At 37.4% G+C, this 19,834-nt stretch overlaps 2 protein-coding genes across 2 annotated transcripts in view; one reads left to right on the top strand and one right to left on the bottom strand.

Moving 5' to 3' along the window:
• LOC109230702 (protein MEI2-like 2) overlaps nucleotides 1-2,945 on the top strand; it is a 7,868-nt gene extending 4,923 nt beyond the window's left edge. The window contains exons 8-13 of the mRNA XM_019396105.1: nucleotides 259-350; nucleotides 458-1,391; nucleotides 1,483-1,567; nucleotides 1,696-1,764; nucleotides 1,944-2,123; nucleotides 2,281-2,945. Coding sequence (XP_019251650.1) covers nucleotides 259-350; nucleotides 458-1,391; nucleotides 1,483-1,567; nucleotides 1,696-1,764; nucleotides 1,944-2,123; nucleotides 2,281-2,409 — 1,489 coding nt within the window. The 3' untranslated portion in view covers nucleotides 2,410-2,945. The remainder of the gene's footprint in view (nucleotides 1-258; nucleotides 351-457; nucleotides 1,392-1,482; nucleotides 1,568-1,695; nucleotides 1,765-1,943; nucleotides 2,124-2,280) is intronic.
• LOC109230703 (ribose-phosphate pyrophosphokinase 4-like) lies at nucleotides 3,960-9,148 on the bottom strand. Its single transcript, XM_019396106.1, has 7 exons — nucleotides 8,931-9,148; nucleotides 7,214-7,529; nucleotides 6,693-6,788; nucleotides 6,526-6,594; nucleotides 6,308-6,436; nucleotides 4,357-4,456; nucleotides 3,960-4,270 (listed from the first exon to the last, which is right to left on the bottom strand). Exons 1-7 carry the CDS (start codon nucleotides 9,053-9,055, stop codon nucleotides 4,140-4,142), a joined length of 966 nt encoding a protein of 321 aa, XP_019251651.1. The 5' UTR covers nucleotides 9,056-9,148; the 3' UTR covers nucleotides 3,960-4,139.

Consider the following 19,834-nt stretch of genomic DNA (forward strand, 5'->3'; position numbering starts at 1 on the left):
GGGGGGGGGGAATTTAAAATTTGCTTTGAGTGTTAATCGGATACATCTAGCATCTAGAGAACGTCTCAGAGATGCATTAGTGGATTTCCCAGCCTATCCTTTCACCGAGAAACCTGTTATCATCACTTTCCATCTGTAAAGGCTGATTAATTTGCTTGGATCAGGAAAAAAGCGTGTTGCATCATTCAGATGGATGTTGATCTATTATGCAAGTTTTTGACCAGTTTGGAAGAAAAATAATTTTTTTTGCATGTCTAGTTTGATGCAGCAACTAAGTCAAGAACTGGAAAGCGATGAAATTCGAACATTTAGGCACTCAGTTGGTTCTCCGGTGGCCAGCTCTCCTCCAGGTATTCCCATTGACGTAATCAATGCATTTTTTTTTTGAATAAGTAACATAACTGCTGATGTTAACCTTGGAGAGTCTAGCCTGATAATGGTGTTATATATCCAACAGGCAGCTGGTCAAACTTCGGCAGTCCTGTTGAATCCAATCCTTTGCGAGGTTATAGTCAATCACCTGGTCTGAGAAATCTCAGCCCTGTAAATGGTAATCTTATGCCAGGGCTGGCCTCTATTCTTCCTGCACACCTCTCAAGTCCGAAGATTGCACCTATTGGTAAAGATACCGGAAGGGTTGGCCATTTGAATCAGGTAACTACTAGTCCAAAGTTGGCGCAAGGAGTGGGTAATTATCAGCATTCTTTTTCAGTCCCGGAGAGGAATCCAGCTTCAGGCATGGGATCTATGCCATTTGGTAACAACTCTAAGCCATCTGGTACTGCAACACTTACCGGTCCACAGTTTCTGTGGGGTAGTCCCCCTATTCACTCGGAGCGTACCGACTCTTCTATCTGGCCAACTTCATCAATGGCACATCCTCCATTTGCATTAAATGGACAAGGACAAGGCTATCTCCATTCACGTAGGCAAGGTTCTTTCCTCGGATCGCATCACGTGGGGTCCGCTCCATCTGGAATTCCTCTGGAAAGGCATTTTGGTTTCCCGGAATCTCCTCAGACATCATATGTAAACCCACTTGTATTTGGAAGTGGAGGTTCTACTCATAACAATGGAAGTCAGGTGATGAATATAGGTTCCCTTGGAGCGATGAACATGGGTGTTGGTCTTACTGGGAACTTTACTGACAGTGGTTCTCCTAGCTCTAGAATGATGCCATTGACAAGGAATGGGCCTATATTTTCCGGAAATGGCTCTTACGGAGGACTAGGAACAGTTAGCGGCGAAGGACTAATTGAACGTGGTCGAAGTCGGAAAATTGAGAGTGGTAATCAGATTGACAACAAGAAACAGTATCAGCTTGATCTGGAGAAGATCAGAAGAGGAGAAGATACTAGGACCACTTTGATGATTAAGAACATCCCAAACAAGTAAGAACTATCGAAATTATAAATCAGAATTAAGTGTTTTTTGGTAAAACTTTTTACACTTACTCTTTTATGTTTTTCCTCTTCATTTAAGGTACACGTCGAAGATGCTACTTGCAGCAATTGATGAGACTCATAAGAATACATACGATTTCCTATATTTGCCAATTGATTTCAAGGTAGTATATTTCTTTCCTTTGTTAACATTTTTCGATAAATTTATAAGGGAGGGTAGACCTTTTGAGTGACTTGTATATAACATTATACTGAAAGTAGAACTGATTGTTTCGCTGCTTTGCTGCTTCAGAATAAATGTAATGTTGGTTATGCCTTCATCAACATGGTGTCTCCTGCACATATCGTCTCCTTTTATGAGGTTTGAGTTCTTTGTTGTTTAATAACCACAAATTTATCGGGTGAAAATTTTTGGAACCATTTTCATATGAATTAGTTGAATGTGGTGTATCTCCCTCGTTCAGACAAAAAAAATTGCGCGTTCGTATCTTATCTGGATAATATTTTAGAATGGCCTTATAACCTCAGACACTTGTGCAGGTATTCAATGGGAAGAAGTGGGAAAAGTTTAACAGTGAAAAAGTTGCGACGTTGGCTTATGCACGTATCCAGGGAAAGGTAGCTCTGGTTACTCACTTCCAGAACTCAAGCTTAATGAATGAAGACAAACGGTGCCGACCAATTCTTTTCCAGTCAGAGGGCCAAGATGCAGCTGATCAGGTAGCTTAGACAAGAGTATAGTTTATCTTTGTATAACCGAAAAACTGCCTTCTTTGAGGTGTAATAACATGATGTCATATCCTTAGTTCAACTGACATCAACAACAACATACCCAGTCAATACATCGTTGAACTGATTGCTTTTTTTGGTTCGTCAGGAAACTTTGCCATCGAGCAATCTTAATATTTGTATTCGTCGGCCTGATGGATCCTATTCGGGAGATTCTCTTGATAGCCCAAAGGGTAGTCTCGATGGGAAGCCAGAGATATTCACTGGAAGCAGCTGACTCTTATTCATAAATGGCGGCAATGGGTTCTAACTGTGAATAGAAATTCGAGTACATAATTTGTCAAGGAACTAAGGAAGCCATGAAATTGCATATAGTTACTTGTGTGTGCTAGCAGTGTCTACTTTTTGGATGAAAGACACTCTAGAGCATGTAAGACGAATTGTTACCGAGGCAGAGAGCATTTTGTTTATATGTAGAATGATGACACAATTGATGATCTATTTAACAAAGGGGAGTAAAATAAGGTTTAAGCATTCAGCCAAAGTGTGAAGTTCCTCAGCTGATATGCTTTGCTAGTTGCAGCAATGCAGGATTTCTCCTTTCTACTTTTACTTTTTTGGCTGTTATGCCTCTTGTTTTGGTGGGATTCTCTTACCTAATTAATGCATACTTTTTTTTATACTTGTGGGGCTGTTTTATAAGTGTATAGGATGGAGATTAACAGACCCTGCATTCTTTCTTGAATTATGTAATGACTACCTACTGTTGTATTTATCACATTTGTGGTTTAAATGATGCTTTCTTATTCCAAAGGATGCATAGTAATTTTTCTGAAAGTAGCAAACTTTTATGTTGTTTCTGGAAACCAATGTCATTACATTATTGTGGTTAATGGTCTGCCTAAAGATAATAACATGTGCTGAATCCTCACAGTAATAGATGGTAGAGCAGGATGTATAGGAAGACATCAACAAACCCAGTGTAATCCCTCCCACAAATGGTGTTTGGGGAGGGGTAATGTGTTCGCAGACTTTAGACCTTAGTGAGAGGATGAAGGAAGCAACAAAGAGTGACAACAAGTATATAATAAGATAACGGAAGCAAACAATATATGAGTAATAATAATGATCTAAAGAGCAAGATATATAGGAAATGTATATTATTGATTTCAACTAGTTTAGTATTGAGGTTTAGTTGATTGATTTGTTATGGTTTGTTAGAAGAAGAAAGAAACCTTGTCCCTTCTTTGGGTTGGGTAAAGTGGTCAAGAGGGGATACCACAAGCAAAGTACTGCTAAAAACATAAAAGCATAGAGGAAAATCTAGTGTAAGATATACACACAGTTGACCCATATTCACCGACAAGTAAATTGCATTGCCAACGACGACCCTTCATAAAAATGGATGGTAAAATATACTCTCACTGTTTCAATTTATGTGAACCTGGTATGAAGTTTAAGAAAAAAAAAAAAAAAACTTTTGAACTTGTGTAAAATGAGGCACATATTTTGCATGGCTATAAATTATTGCATAAAGGTAAATTGTGTTGTCTGAGGCACATATATATATATATATATATTTGATGTGCCATAGGCAAATACAGAATCAAGAAATTAATATACACCTGATTCTAGACGAAAGCAATAAGTTTAGTTGAACCTGACAAACTGCACTATATCCGACTTTGAATAGGACAATATTACGCGTTTATGTTCTGATTCACCCCACTGCTAAGAAACTATTCTATCCTTGTAATTTGATATTGGCTACAGTGTTGATGAGAACTCATTCCTCTAAGACCATGCATGATGCATATGCATAGAATATAGCTCAAGCAAACTCTGCCTGTTCATTAGGAAATAAGTTGGCAAAGGTAAGCCACAAGGCAAGTTTCCCATTACAACAGGAAATATCTCAGCTATGACAAACTTATAAGTTCCCTTATAACATGTCAGTGAACAAGTTTTTCAACTCTTCTCCACTATAACTAATCCTGTCTAAAGTTCTCAGATTTGAAGAGCATCAGCTATTGATCCTGCCAAACTGATAACTTCAAATGGAGCTTTATTAGCAACGGCTTTCACAGTATGAGGACATGAATCTGTGGTCCAAAAGTAAGTGAATGCTTTCTCTGAACCTTGAGAACAAAAACATTGGTAACAGTCAGAAACCTGGTAAAGGAGATGCTTATAAAGGCAGGCAGATACAAATTCAAAGATTTACCGTCGTTCTTGTGGAGAAAACGCTCCCATGACCGCTTTGGGAAAATTCCATGAGTCACATAAGCACTAACTTTTGATGCACCATGAGCGGCCAAAACTTTCTGGGACAACCAAGCATCAAAGAAGTACAATATTAGCAACTTGTCATATGAATGTACTCATTAAAGACGAGTACCGCCGCTTTTTAACAAGAATGCATTAAATTGTGGAGGTCTGGATAAAACATTCTTCATGTCATTAAGTCCTTAAAAGAAGAGTTTTGCAAGTATTAGTTTCGAAGTGAATGATTTTTATTGTGCACTCTCTAACTTCCTATCTCCTTTCCCTTACATTTGGGGGGTTATTCAATAATCTACTTTTAAGTGCATTGCTGGGATCCTTAAGTGTACCTCATCCCGTAATTGTTCTGTACCACAATTACAGTCCAGAACTGTTGAGGGCAATAACCTTATGTCTGTTCTAAGCCAGTTGTGACAAAAAAATGACGCCTTGGCAGAACGTGGAAGAACAATGGCTCAGTTAAAACTTTTAAGCCAAAGGAATGAATATTACCAAAATATAGTAAATTTTAACTGAAAAGAGAAGGCACCATGATAGCATCGTCGGAGGATCCAACAAAAAGATAACGCATGCCAAAAGCTAGAGTTAGAAGGATAGCTTGAAATTCTTGGGTAAACTTAGATGGAGGGCTGATGTGAGGAGTTCAATGGTATTTGCGGGAGCCATGCGTCATAAAAAAGTCAAGAATCAACACATGAAGTGCCAAGATGCTCATAACAAAGTTTCACTCAAAGAGAAAGCTTCAAGGCCTTCAAAAGTAGCTCAGTTTGAGGGAAATTCAAGAATGCAAAGTCACTGATTTGGAGCGAATATGGGACTTAGTCCAGTCACTTAGGTGTGTAGGACTTGTACATGTTTGCCACATGTTATTTTGCCTTATTTAGGCCATTTTTAATGTCTTCTTTGCTGATTTTTAGAGTTAAGCATGGGGACATTTCTGGAAAGGTTCTAGGGTTGTCTTTTATTATAGATAATAAGTTGTTTTAAGTGTAAACAATCAATTTAGGATGATTTAAAAATATTCTCCCATGCGAGGCTTAAGAAACCTTAGTGGTTCTCGCAAGAACTTTACAGATTATCCATTCAAGTGAGTGATTTACTTTGAGGTAATCAGGTTTCTTTATTTCTTAATATCTTCAGACACCCTACTAGTTCTTGTTCTTTCTTTACCTTTCTGACCACGTGGTATTCTTGGTAGTTTATTCTTGTTTTGTTGTGTGAATGTTTGTCGGCCATGTGTATTGCCCATAAATCTGCCCGTTTCCCTTGATCTTGTTCATGTGAAGAAATCATCTTGCTTGGGATTCAAAAGTCATACAATATGTGTGCTATCACACCAACAAAAAAAAGGACAAAAACAAATACTAAGAGTTAATAATTACACAAAATATAAATCCGTAGGATCTCTTTTTTGGAAGGTATAATGTTGAGAACGTAATTAAGTATATAAAAGTGTGCTCTCTCTAATAGCTTTAGCTTTTAGATGAGATGGTCACACAACTCAACATGGTATCAGAGCCTCGGTTCGAGTTTCACCGCCACCCGTTATCAAAGAGAATTTCCCATGCTTGGCCCATGAAAAAAATCAGACCCACACGTGAAGGGACGTGTTGAGAATGTAATTAAGTAAATGAAAACATGCTCTCTCTAATAGCTTAAACTTTTAGATGAGATGGTCACATAATTTAATATATAAATCCCCAGAATCTCCTCACTAATGAAGGAATGCAGGTAAATAAATGACACAGATCAATCAGAATGATTACTCAACCAACCAAGCACAGATCCTTTTTACGAAACAAGAGACATTAAAGTTTCAAATGATTGTCACATATTCAAGTACTCTTCACACAGATACTAAAACCCTTATCAGATCTCAGAGGCTGGAGTACCTGGCATTCGATTAGGGTACCTCCAGACTGGACCAAGTCATCAACAATGACCACATGACAGCCGTCAGGATTACCCTCTTTTAGTCTGACGATTCTCTTATCACCTTCACGCACTTTAGTGCAGATAACCTAAAAAGGAAAATCTGCTGATTACAAAAAAGTTCAAGATTGGGTAAACATACAGAAACCAAATTAGAAAGATGTCGTTTTTAACTAACAGTGGGATAGTCAACTAATTGGTTGTGAAACCTCTTCCAAGCTCCATCATCAGGAAAGGCTATAACTATCTGGAAAATGGAAAGACATTAAAACATCATTGCTACATCTCAAGGTAATTTTATTGGGAAAAAAAGGACCAAATAAGCTCAGAAGAACTCCTGCCCACTTTTTCAGACTTAGGAAGCTGTTGAAGCCGTTGCTTCAGCAGTGGAATTCCAGTCTCAAACAGAGGCAGCACATTATCTCCAAAATAGAACCTCTCCTGCAGAAAAGAGAGAAGTACGTTCAACAGAGATGGACGTGGATATCTTGAAAATCTTTAGAGCGCCTATATCACATAAAAGGATACACTTCGCAAGATAAACATAACACTGGTGATATAGATTGAGTATTGTTGGCCAGTAATGTTCGTAATAACAGCGAAAATAAAGTTGTAATCAACATTAGAAAGGTGAAATTTTCTGCTTTCAGTATAACTATGGACATTTCTGGCAAAACCGTAAAAAGCATAACCTAAAAGCCAAAATAGGATGTGTATAAATTGATGCTTCTGAATGATCGCGAAGTCCAATTATCAATTAAATTGAAGAATCTTAGATAAAATCTTTGACCATCACATCAAATAAGAGCGCAATGTGAATACAAAATGTACAAATGGCATACAATTACATGATGAAATAAATTAACCTGCAATGCATGTATGTCATAGATAACTAAGCTGGTCGGACCACCCCTTGATATTGGAATATTTGATATTAATCTGGCCATTGTAAATGCAGTGGCCACATCTCCTTCTTCCTCCATCCTCTCAAAGGTACCAGTTGGGAAGAAAGGTAACACAAGTGTAAATGAGGCGACAAACAGCCTTGGAAGTGCGAATATCACAGAAAGCTGTTCAAAGATGACTGCTGGTGAGCTGAAAGATGCTAGAAAAGCAACATGCTGCCCACGGATATCATGTGCGTTGTTTATAAAGAGATTTGGGAAACCATCAGCGAAACTCCTGGAACATGAAATTCATATTGGTTAGTGTTTGTCCCAGTAAAGGGTCAACTATAGTACAAGTAACAGCATCATTTCAAGGTAATTAGTATACCAAGTCAAATCCTCTAGCATACAAATTGCCAATAGAAGATTGTTTACAAAATAGGCAGGAACTAAATAATTGAATTACTGTGTAAACAATGCAAAAATAACGCACACTTTTCCTTCGCCCCGGTTATTGTTTAAAACATTCGTCTCTTTTTACCACTATACCTCGACGAAATTTAGGTTTCTAATAACTGAGAAATCCTGAGGGCCTGCTGGTGTAGGGTTCGAAACTTGGTAGATAATGTGTTTCTCCCCTCTACTATAGTACATAGCATCATATCAAGGTTCATAACTACATCAACTAGTCAAATGCTTCCGCATACAAGTTGCCAGTTGAAGGTTTGATTATTGGCCTATTACAGAATATGCAGGAAGTGAAAACTTGAACTTCTGTGTAACCACTAATCAATGCAAAAGTGATGTTATATAACCCTTTTCCATGCCCTGATTCTTTTTCTTTTTTAAACAAACATCTTTTACTACTATACCTCAGCCAAATTTTAGGTCTTGCTATGTCATTCCTCAAATGTCCGTCTAGTTTAGCAAATGATAGCCAGTCTAAAACCAAGATAAATGAAGAGGGTTGTGGCAGGTTAATGTTCATCATACAAATATATTCAAACAATGATCAATCCTGTGAATGAAAAGGAAAATCCACATTGAGAATTCAACATAGCTGAAGCAATACATTTCAGATTGAGGTATAGTATAGTGATTGATTTAGGTCATTACACCGTTATAGAAAAAAGGTTAAATTAGCCCATATTACATCTGAAATTTAGCAACTTTGCTCTCCTTATACTTTGGGTCGAATCTTACCCTGGTTATTAGGAAAAAAGTCCCGTTTTTTCGTTGACCACTAACGGAGCTCCAAGGTGAAGCACAAATGAGAGGTAATTTTAAACCATAGAGGATAAATTTGGACTTTTTTCCTCAAAGTACTTTAATACATGGAGTTCACCCATTTCACAATAGAACCAGAGTCGGAGCCACGATTTTAAGCTTATGGGTTCGGATTCTAAATCTTTTAAGTCTAAATTAATAATTTGTACCTATTCAACAAATTTCTTAAGACAAATACATAATTCGAAACAAAGCTACTGGGTAGAACTCTGTTAATTGAATTGCAAACCCCACCCCACCCCCACCCCCCAAAAAAAAAGCGTCTAACAATAAAAGGAGGAATCTTGATTCAATTTTACCATTCGACTCGACACACTTAAACTTTTTACAAGAAATTCAAGTAAAGATTTAGACTTTGCGTATATAGCAAGCTGATACAAAGACATAAATAAAGGGGTGCGAATTGAACCTCCAGTTAATAGAGTGGAGAATAATGGAGTCGGATTCAGAAGCGATTTTGCGAGCAACATCTTCCATTTCAACACAGTAGTATAGAAGCACTTGCTTCTTCTTCTTTACTGTTGCCTTCTCCATCTCAACACAGTAGCTGTGTGTGTGTGTGTGTGTGTGTGTGACAAAAGTGCAGGAGAGTGTTGTAGGCGGATGTAGTGTTGCAGTGTCGTTTAAGGATTTTTAACTAAAGGTTTTGGCGTTTAAGTCCTCTGAAATATACGCAATTTACTATTTGCCCACTTGGATAATTGTTATGAGCCCGTTTGGATTAACTCATTATAAATTGGTGATAAGCTTGAACTATTGAAAAGTATTTTTAAGTGTTGAAACTGATTTTTTAATTAAGCATTTATATGTTTGGATAGACGTGCTGAAACTGATATAAGCAGTTGATGTTCTTTTATTAAAATGATTAGAATATCCATAAATATTTATAAAAGATTATAGGGTGAAAATCATTTACCCTCCCCAATTTTGTGTTAAAAATCAAACTCCCCCCTTAACTTTGAACAATAATCATTCTCCCTCCTTTATCCTACACAATACCTTTTTTGCCCTTGAATTTTTAATTTCCTCCTCAATTCAATATTTTTTTATTATATGATATTTTTTNTATTTTTTTATTATATGATATTTTTTTATGGTTTTAGCTATAACTTAAATTATGTAATACCTATTATAAATTATAATTAGAGTTCATTAAAATTATAAGTAGAACAAGTAATTAGAGTCAATTAAAATTTATCTTTATGATTGTCATTTTAATGTAATGCATATTAAATATATATATTTGTTAGTAGACTGTATTTGTAAAATAATTCTGGAAATATAAATGAGTATAAACAGAAATGAACATAAACAGAAATGACATAAAACCAATTCGAGCCCACTGAATTCACAGTGTTTCCTTAAGGAATTTAATCCCCTCCTAGTACCCAAGGTTATGGATTATTTCCTCCCAGGATAGAACGAATTACACACTGGTGTAGTGGTACTTCAAACCCCAGTGTTTCAGCGAACACAAAGTTCGGTAGCAAATCACACTTACTTTTTGCTTTGTTTGATGCTAAAAGTATGCAGAAGAAGGAGAAGAAACTCAAAAAATCGTAGTGAAATTCTGAGCAGAATAGTGTTGTATTTATAGCCAAAGTTAGGCTGAAATCTGAAGAGGTGCAACTCTTCAGAATGGCTGTTTATGCAAAACGCCCACAGCATAAATGCCATTACATAAATGGCCATTTACTCAATAATAAAGAGGGAAAATACGAGGGAAAATTGAAGAGGGTAGTTACTTTTCTGTTACCAAAACAGAAAAACGGATTGGATTTAATATTAATATTTTGTTATTAAAACAAATATTTAATAAAATTTCTGTTAATATTTTACTATTAACAAATAAATTTGGTCCAAAAAGTTAATCAATCAATCGATCATTTGACCAAATCCGAATCCGAAGCCGAAGCCGAAGCCGAAGCCGAAGCCGAAGCCGAAGCCGAAGCCGAAGCCGAAGCCGAAGCCGAGCGAGCGACGACGACGACGGCGCGAGGCTTGCCTTCTTCTCAACTCTTTAAGAGCTAGAAGAAGAGCAATTGCTTATATACCCATAAAAAACCTCTTCCTCTTCCAATATGGGACAATGCCCATTTGCCAAGGGGGGGAACTTAAAATTTCACTCAAAAATTTTATTTCCCTCCATTTCCCATTCACCCTCTTTTAAGTATTTAATATATTAATTAAACACATCCAAAACCCAACAATATTTAAGCTATATTTTCTTAGTGACGGAGCTAGAAATTCATATAAGAGGATTGAAAAACACCCCAACTTTTTTTTCCCAGATTGAACTTATGAGCTAAGATAACTTGGGGTGTTTTTCATATAAGAGGATTGAAAAACACCCCAAGTTACCTTAGCTCACATGTTCAGTCCGGAAAAAAAAAAGTTGGGATATTTTTCAACCCTCTTATATGAATNGGGTGTTTTTCAATCCTCTTATATGAATTTCTAGCTCCGTCGCTAAGAAAATATAACTTAAATATATATTTAATAAGCATTACATTAAATAACAATCATAAAGATAAGGTAATTTTAATTGACTCTGATTACTTATTCTACTTATAATTTTAATGAACTCTAATTATAATTTATAATAGATATTACGTAATTTAAGTTATAGCTAAAACCATAAAAAATATCATATAATAAAAAAGTATTGAATTGAAGAGGAAATTAAAAATTCAAGGGCATAAAAGGTATTGTGTAGGATAAAAGGGGGAGAATGATTATTGTTCAAAGTTGAGGGGGGAGTTTGATTTTTTACACAAAGTTGAGGAGGGTAAATGATTTTCACCCAAGATTATAAATTAAAAAGTCTCTTTGTAAAGACAAGGATGAACAACAAATATGGGACAAAGAGAAAGTTAGGAAAATTATTTTAAGAAAAGTATTTTGTGAATTAAAAAATATTATTAAAGATAAACTAGTAAATGTCTTGGTCAAACTAAAAGTGTTAATAAGATGAAATGTCATAAGTTGAGAGTGACCAACTTATGACTTACGGCTGATTTTAGCTTATAAGCACTTGACTTATAAGCACTATCAAACACGTAGAGAAGTCAAAATGCGCTTATAGACCAGTTTGATCAGCTTATAAGCTTAGCCAACACTCTCTATGTATAACTCATAATATTATCATATTGTAATATCATTTTGATGTATATAATGTTTGAATGTGTTGTATTATTTGTCGTTATTTCATGATACCATGCTACTAACAATATGAAAAAAAAACTTATAATATTACAAAGAAAAAGTGAGGTACGAGATAGAATTAGTATATAAAAAAAGTAGGATAAAAGATAAAATAAGATTATTTTTTAATATGGAAAGGTAAAAAAATAAGGTAACTACACGACCAAATCAAATCAGTTGTTACATAAAATCATACTTTTCGTTATTACGTAACAATGAATTTAACAATACGATACAATAAAATTTAAGTAATAATTAAAACAAATATCATAACTAAAATAACAATACAATATAACAACCATCCAAACAAACTGCTAGTATTTAACTAGTACTAGTACTAGTACTCTCTGAAAATATTAATTAATTGGTGCATCTGAAATTCGGGAAAATATCCAAATTTATTTTTGTATTATTCAAAATTATTACAATTGCGTCTGGAGTCCTGTGTGACAAGAAAGTGCTACCGTTTCTTAAAGGTAAATTTTATAAAGCGGTGGTTAGACCGGCCATGTTATATGGGGTTGAGTGTTGGCCAGTTAAGAAATCACATACCCAGAAGATGAAAGTAGCTGAAATGAGGATGTTGAGGTAGATATGCGGGCATACTAAGATGGATGATATTAGGAATAAAGATATCCGGAAGAAGGTGGGCGTGGCTCCCATGGATGACAAGTTGTGGGAAGCAAGACTCAGATGGTTCGGGCACGTCCATAGGAGAAGCCCAGATGAGCCGGTGAGGAGGTGCGAGCGGCTGACTTTGTTGGGTACGAGGAGAAGTAGAGGGCGACCTAAAAAGTATTGGAGAGAGGTGATCAGGCGGGACATGGCGTGGCTTCAGATTACCGAGGACATGGCCCTAGACAGGAAGTTGTGGAGGTCGAGCATGAAGGTTGTAGGATAGGAGTTAGTTGTGCATATTTCTATGGCGCATCAGAGTGAGGCTAGTCTGTTAGGACGTAGTCTTAGACTGTTAGTGGTTAAGGTTCAGTCATACTACTTTTTAGTTCCTCTTAGTGACGGGCTGTATCTACTGGCTATTATTTTGTTGTTTGTTTATTTTCTGGTTCTAGTAATGCTGTTATTTGTTTCATGGTTCCTTTGATGCTATTGATATATTGCCTCTTTGAGCCGAGCGTCTTTCGGAAACAGCCTCTCTGTTTAGTAAAAGTAAATCATTTCGTATTTACTCTAGCTAACGAGCTTTAATATGAAATGGTAGACTTCACGTGTCCAAAATTTTCAAAAGATTATCCAAATTTATCTCAATATTTCTTACTATAATTTAAAAGTTTTTCTTTGGTTGAGCTTCATTAGGAGTCAAAGGTCAAAACGAGAGTTTTCCTAGTTGCAAGGGATAAAGTTGTTCAATTTCATATAAGAGCAAATTTGATTTTTCTCCCTTGAAATTATATATTATGTTACATAGCTTTAGAAAAACAATCAAATTTTTGTTTCCATCTTTTGTCTTTATTTTTATAATATATCTTTTAATTCTTAAATGTTAAAAGAATTTTGTAATGTCTTTTGTTTTTTTTAAAATTCTGGATCCGCCTTTGCGTTAAAGTTTATACTGACTTTGAAGGACTTTCCTTTTTAAAAATCGGCTCACTGGCCATAAGAAATTTGTATTCTGCCTAATGAAAAAACGAGACTAGGAGACAAAGTATGGTTAGTATATTTTTTAATTACTCTTGTTTCTATTAGATCAAATTAGTATTCATACCCGTGCGTTGCGCGGAGAATATTAAATATAATAAGTAGTCGTATTCGTGCGATGCGTGGTCAATATTTAAAAACTATTAATTAAATTATGATCGGGCTTGTTTGAACAAATTAGATTGTATTGCTTTAATATACTTCAATTGTCATCTTATTTGTCAATGTGATATACCCAATAATAAATGCTATTAAATTAATAGGACTTATACAGTCATTGAATAACTTTTTTGTTCTATATTTTTCTTTATTCTATTATCCAATGTTTAGTATTTTTACATTGTTAATAAAAAAATTTATTAGCATATTACTTTGTTTAATATTTTTATCTTCTTGCTTTCTTTTTGTAATATAAGAGAAGATATATATATTTTATTAATATTGAAATATTTTTAATTTTTAATTTTATTCTATTGTTGTCAATAATATTATCCAAAATTTAATGAATAAAATCTCTATTAAATTAAAGAGAGTTCATAGTTATTGAATAACTTTTTTGTTATGTATTTTTCTTTATTATATTATCAAATATTTAGTATTAATGCATTGAAGGTATCACTTTTGTGTTTGTGTGTTTTGCAGGTATCACTTTGGTGGCTGTGTTGTTCTAAACGTCAATGCCACACAAGAGGGGGGTGATTTGTGTGGTACCCAATTTTTGCTTAAACTGCTTCTGGAAGGACTNATCTTTATGATTGTTATTTTAATGTAATGCATATTAAATATATATTTAAGCTATATTTTCTTAGCAACGGAGCTAGAAATTCATATAAGAGGATTGAAAAATACCCCAAGTTATCTTAGCTCACAAGTCCAATACGAAATAAAAAAAATTGGGGTGTTTTTCAATCCTCTTATATGAAATTCTAGTCCGTCGCTAAGAAAATATAACTTAAATATATTTTTAATATGCATTACATTAAATAACAATCATAAAGATTAGGTAATTTTAATTGACTTTGATTACTGATTCTACTTATAATTTTAATGAACTCTAATTATAATTTATAATAGATATTACATAATTTAAGTTATAGCTAAAACCATAAAAAATATCATATAATAAAAAAGTATTGAATTGAGGAGGAAATTGAAAATTCAAAGGCAAAAAAGATATTGTGTAGGATAAAGGGGGAAGAATGATTATTGTTCAAAGTTGAGGGGGGAGTTTGATTTTTCACGCAAAGTTGGGGAAGGTAAATGATTTTCACCCCAAAATGGCATAACCACATTCCACCTCTCAAGATAATTTAATTCCATATTCAACAGGGGTGTTTATGGGCTTGCAGTTGTCCGTGTAAAATTTCAATGTTTTCAATGTTTGTTTTTGTTACAATTAGGTTGACTGTCATATTTTTCATGTTCTTGAGTTTTTCCCCCAATAGAATCTTCAACAAGGCAACTATTATCATTAATTTGATGGAGCTTCCTAGACAAGAGGTATAAGGTGGAGCAAAACGATGAGTCTTCTGTAGACGAGGTATAACAATCCGTACGCATGCAAAGATGGTTGATCTCCGAGCACCACGCAGAAAGCAAGAATGTAAGAACAAACAACTAAGAAAAGCTAAGAAAGAAATAGATACCAAAAAGATTCAAGTTATACATGCTAGCAACATAAAGAAGTTTTATAACTTACTCTGCTATAGCGGTTTATTACTCTATCAAGTTTGCTATGAAGAATTACCTATTTTAGTAAGTCAACTTAACTGGATAGTTAAAAGATTTATAAACATTAGTGCATGCAATTTAAACCCACACCCAAAAAATCTTAGCACATAAAGCCGAATTGACTTTACCATGCAAGGCTATTACGAAGTGCGCCAATCAAGTCTGCTGCTTTAGTGTTGGTTAGTCTATCCCTATGAATGAAAGCCTGGAAGCTAAAGCTTACATTTGGACGGCAACAGTAAACCAGAACTGAGCCAGAGAACTTTAATTTTAGGTTGAAACTGATTTCAAGCCTCAGTGGTCCATCTTCGCGAGGGTCAAAGACTCAAAGTAGTACGCACAGCGATCACAAACACAAAAGAACCAGAAAAGAAAAGATATTATATAATGAACAAGGTCTACTGTCCAAAAGTATCCTGTATAAAGTTCTTAAATTTTCCGTATGTATTCAGGTACTTGTACACTTAGCTCCCTGCTTGATTGGCAAAAACCAATAAGAGAAACTGATGTTCGGTCAAAAATACATATATTTAACCGTTGTTGCTTCACATTCTAGTACGTTTTATCATATTTTGAATATTAATTATATCACTTTATGCTTAATATTATATTTTAACTATAGGAATAAAGCGGTGTGAGGATGAAGAGATTTGTAACAAAATTGAATAAAATATAGAAAAAAAATAAAAAAAAAAATAAAGAAGGAGACAAAGGGGGGACACCCTTTGATGTTTGCCCCCCCCTCCCCCAATTGGAAGACAAATATATAAAATGCAATGCAAAGCAAATAACAAAAGGAAGGAAAACGTACGTGGAAACCAAGAGTTGAGCGTAAAACGCTACTGGTTTTAGCGCCAGGTCCAGCGCTTGGCACTGGCCTGGACCCTTCATGACGGGGACTTGTCCTATTTCGCCCGGTATATACACCTTCAACTCATATAAAAGTCACCCTAAACCTATTTTGAGGGGGAAGTACGTTTTTTAGAGCAATTTTTGACGAAGGGAGAGCACATAGCCGCCGTGGAGGCCGAGTTTCATCTTTCTTCCACCAAACTTAGTAATTTTTATGTTTTTTTTGTATGATTTGTTATTTTGCTACCATGTTTATGTGGAGTTAACCTTCACGTTCTAGGGTGTTTACCCTAAAATCCGAGTAACAATTAAACTTGTATTGTGGTTTTAAAGATATGTGATTTAATCCAATACTAATTGATAAACAAGGAATCTAATGTATAATTAAAGAGTAAGGTATGTCAAACCAACATATAAGCAGACCTGGCCTTGAACAATGGCAACCTCGAGGTAGGTGAATAAGAACAATAAAATAATAACAATGAGATTCAGATGAACAATAAGCAAGAAAATAATGTAGGTATATTCTCTTGTTAATGATTGATGCGTTACAAATGATTGGGATCCCCTTTATATAGAGGGGGAATCCTAAATAAGGTACATTTCTAATTACAGTAGGGAATCTTTTTATATAGCTGTCTAACCGCCTAGTACAAATCCGTTCCGGAATTTACGCCGTGATCTTAGGGCCACCGCGGGAATCTCTCTCTTTCTGTTATAAAACCAAAACGGTCTTATCTCGAGGTTTGTCATACTCGGCCCTGGTGTTCATCGAGCACTTCGATCTTCGAGTCTTGTATTCTGCCATCGGGCTCAAGCCCGGTCAACATCGAACTTGTTCTCGATGCAACCCATCGAGCCTGCAAAATCGAGGACACCTAATTTTGGCTGTATATAGACAGTCCCCGCGTTTCTTAGAATAAAATGATAAGAAATGACTTAAGCCTCGATTTTTCGGAGTCCTTGATGATGACGTCATTCCCGTGACGTAGGCGCTCGAAGTGACCCGAACGTCCTGTCGGTTAGCTTCCCCAAAACATTAAATGCTTCACCAGTGGTGGTCGGCCATTAGCGCCGTCGAACCGTCGCCGCTTGCCTATAAATACAAGGCTCAAATTCGAATAAAAAACTTTACTTCCATCTTCAAACCACCTTCAAACTTCCTTTACCTCTTCCCCTCTTCATCTTTCTCTCCCATTACTTATTACTCTCGCCCCTTTTAGTGCCATAAGATATCAAGCTCGGCCTATTTCCGCTTCCTCTAACTCGAATCAATGGCGAAAACCTCTAAAATAGTTCCTCAAAAGGAGAAAGATTCCTCCTCCTCTTCCCGTCCGGCCAGTGATAAAGCGCCGGCCCTTCACGAGATCATTCCCGGCCCCTGTGTCATAAAGAGAGACTTCAAAGTTGAAAATCCCCCCCGTGATTCCTAGTCGATGGGAGCATGTATTGAGGTATATTTGCTCGATAACAGAGAAGCACCTCAAGGCCATGAAGAAGGATTGTGGCTGGGGGGACAAGGTCGTGGTACAGATCCCTGCCCCCAAGGAGAGTATCATTACTTATGTGGAGGGGTTCTTAAGTGTTTACACTTACCCCTTCACGTGGGGTCCCCTCGATCCAATTGTGATCGACTTCTGCTAGAGGTATCAGGTCATCCTCGGCCAGATCCACCCTTCTTTCTGGCGTATAGTGATTATGCTTCGCTATTTCTCCAGCAAGGCCGAGGGGCTAGAGTTCACCCTCAATCACCTCATCCGATTGTATCGACCTCAGCTTTTCCGAGGGTTGATCAAGCTCCAAGGCCGATCGATCAAGGCCTTCTTTGCTAGCATTGACGAGGATAAGGATCGGGGCTGGATGAGCCTGTTCGTACGAGTGAGGACGTGTGACGTCATCCTGGAGGGGAAAATGCCATTCCCAGAGAAGTGGAACCCCGATCATAAGTGAAGTTTTTCCCTAGTAGCTTCTAGTATTCCGCTTTCGCATTGTGTGATGCCTTCATCTTTTCTTGCAGCGATTGCTTGGATGCCTCATGCGGTTGTCGACCTCGAGGACTGGGTCCGTAAATTAGCTGCGACCTCCTCGTATGACGAGTGCCGATGGCGTGACTTGGCGAGGGGCAGATGTGAAGACAAACACCACGGTAAGTTCCTCTCACAAGTTTTCAATGCTTTCCCTTTTACTGGATACATTATTTTACTCATACCTATTTTGCATTCATGTAGGCATTGGAGATGTCTCTGAAATGAGGCCAACCCCGCCGGGGAGGAGACCAAATCCCCGATTCCGAAATCGGGGAAAGATAATAAGAGAAAAAGGGTTTCGAAGCCTGAAGACCCTCAAGATGGAAGGGGTCCTACTCGAAGACGTAGGAGGAATCTTATCCATGTGGACATAGACTCAATCCACCAGCTGAACGATGAAGAAGAAGACGAGGGCGAAGAATCAACGCTGGTGACCCGAACCAGGAAACCAGCCGAAGCCGCCAAGCCCTCCGAACCGGAGACCCTACCTCGTGGTGAGGAGACTCCAAAGAAAGACGCGGGCAAAGCCCGTGAATCACCCGAGGTCGAGATTGTTTCTCGACCATCAACTAACATACCAAAGGGGATAGGTTCCGAAATCCCCATAGTCCTCTATTGGCTTATTCTGAGGAGGCAATATGGGAAGCCCAAGCTCTGTGAACGCCTGACTAAGCGGAGTCCCCGCTGAAGATGATCCTTTCCGGGATTGCTTTACTGGGGTCGATGATGCCGCCGATCTCAACGATGCATCTACTCTCTTCAAAGAGGATCAACTTCTTTTCTCTCAAGTAAGTATTAGTTCCTATCATTGCAATTTCTTCTTCTCCCCTTATCCTAACTGATATCTCTTTCTCGGCGTAGGCTTTTACCAGGTTTAGGGCCGACCTGAGCTAGTGCGAGGCCGAGCTCAAGAAGACCTGGATGAAGGGAAGGCCCTAAAGCTCCTTTGCAGTCAAAAGGAGGAGGAGCTCAAGGAGCTAGACAAGCAGGTAACTGTCATTTTGAAAGAGTATGGTCTACTCGACCCAACTGTGGAGGCTAACACTTCAGTGTCTCAGCTGCACCAAAAACTGGAGATGATCGGGCTGCTTCGAGGGGGGGTCGATCAGGTTAAGGCCGACTGCAACCGGTGAAAGAAAAATATGGATCGGCTTGCTGCGGAGTAAGAGGCTGCTCTAGCCAAACTGGCATCGCTGAGACCCAGCTCCGGGGTGCTAAAAAGAAAAATTCGGCCCAGGCCAAAAGGATCGACGAGCTCGAGGTCAAACTTGCCGAAGCCGGGGCTGAGGTTGCTGAAGCCAGGGCTGAGGTCGAGAAGACGAAGTCCACGGCTGATAAAACCGTTGCCGTGTACTTAAGAGATGCTGAGGATGCTCAAGTGGAGCTAAGAGAAGCCTCCGACCAGGAGAAACAGAGTAATGATTTGGTCAAGTGCCAATCCCGGAGGGAGAACCTCGAAGAAATCCATGATCGAGGTTTCGACCTCACCTAAGAGATAGCTCAAGCAAAGGCGCTTAAAGCCGATTCCAAGTTCCTTGTCGCCTCCTCCTCCGACGATGATGACGAAGGCAGCCAAGGCGGGTCCGATAATGAAGATGGGCCCGAAGGGGAAGCTGCTCCCGAGGGAGAGACCAGCCCCGGGCATAGATAGGATTTTTCTTTCTCTTTTTGTATTTTTCTTTTTGTAAGACCTTTTGTTGGTCTATTGTACATATCCTTTTTCAAGTATATAAAAGAAGAATTTCCTTGAATGTTTTCTCAATGTTTCTTGCCTTACAAAATTCTTGTAATAATCTCGTTCTTGGACGATATGTTCGAGATTTTATCTCGGATGGTTTCTTTG

The sequence above is a fragment of the Nicotiana attenuata genome, chromosome 8 (assembly GCF_001879085.1).
Source record: "Nicotiana attenuata strain UT chromosome 8, NIATTr2, whole genome shotgun sequence".
NCBI classification, from domain to species: domain Eukaryota; kingdom Viridiplantae; phylum Streptophyta; class Magnoliopsida; order Solanales; family Solanaceae; genus Nicotiana; species Nicotiana attenuata.

Coding starts and splice junctions, on each gene's coding strand:
- LOC109230703 (XM_019396106.1), bottom strand. CDS start 9,055: ATGGAGAAGGCAACAGTAAAGAAGAAGAAGCAAGTGCTTCTATACTAC. Junction 6,595..6,692: donor AGCTTCCTAAGTCTGAAAAA/GTGGGCAGGAGT, acceptor TCCATTTTCCAG/ATAGTTATAGCCTTTCCTGA. Junction 6,437..6,525: donor AATTAGTTGACTATCCCACT/GTTAGTTAAAAA, acceptor TTTCCTTTTTAG/GTTATCTGCACTAAAGTGCG.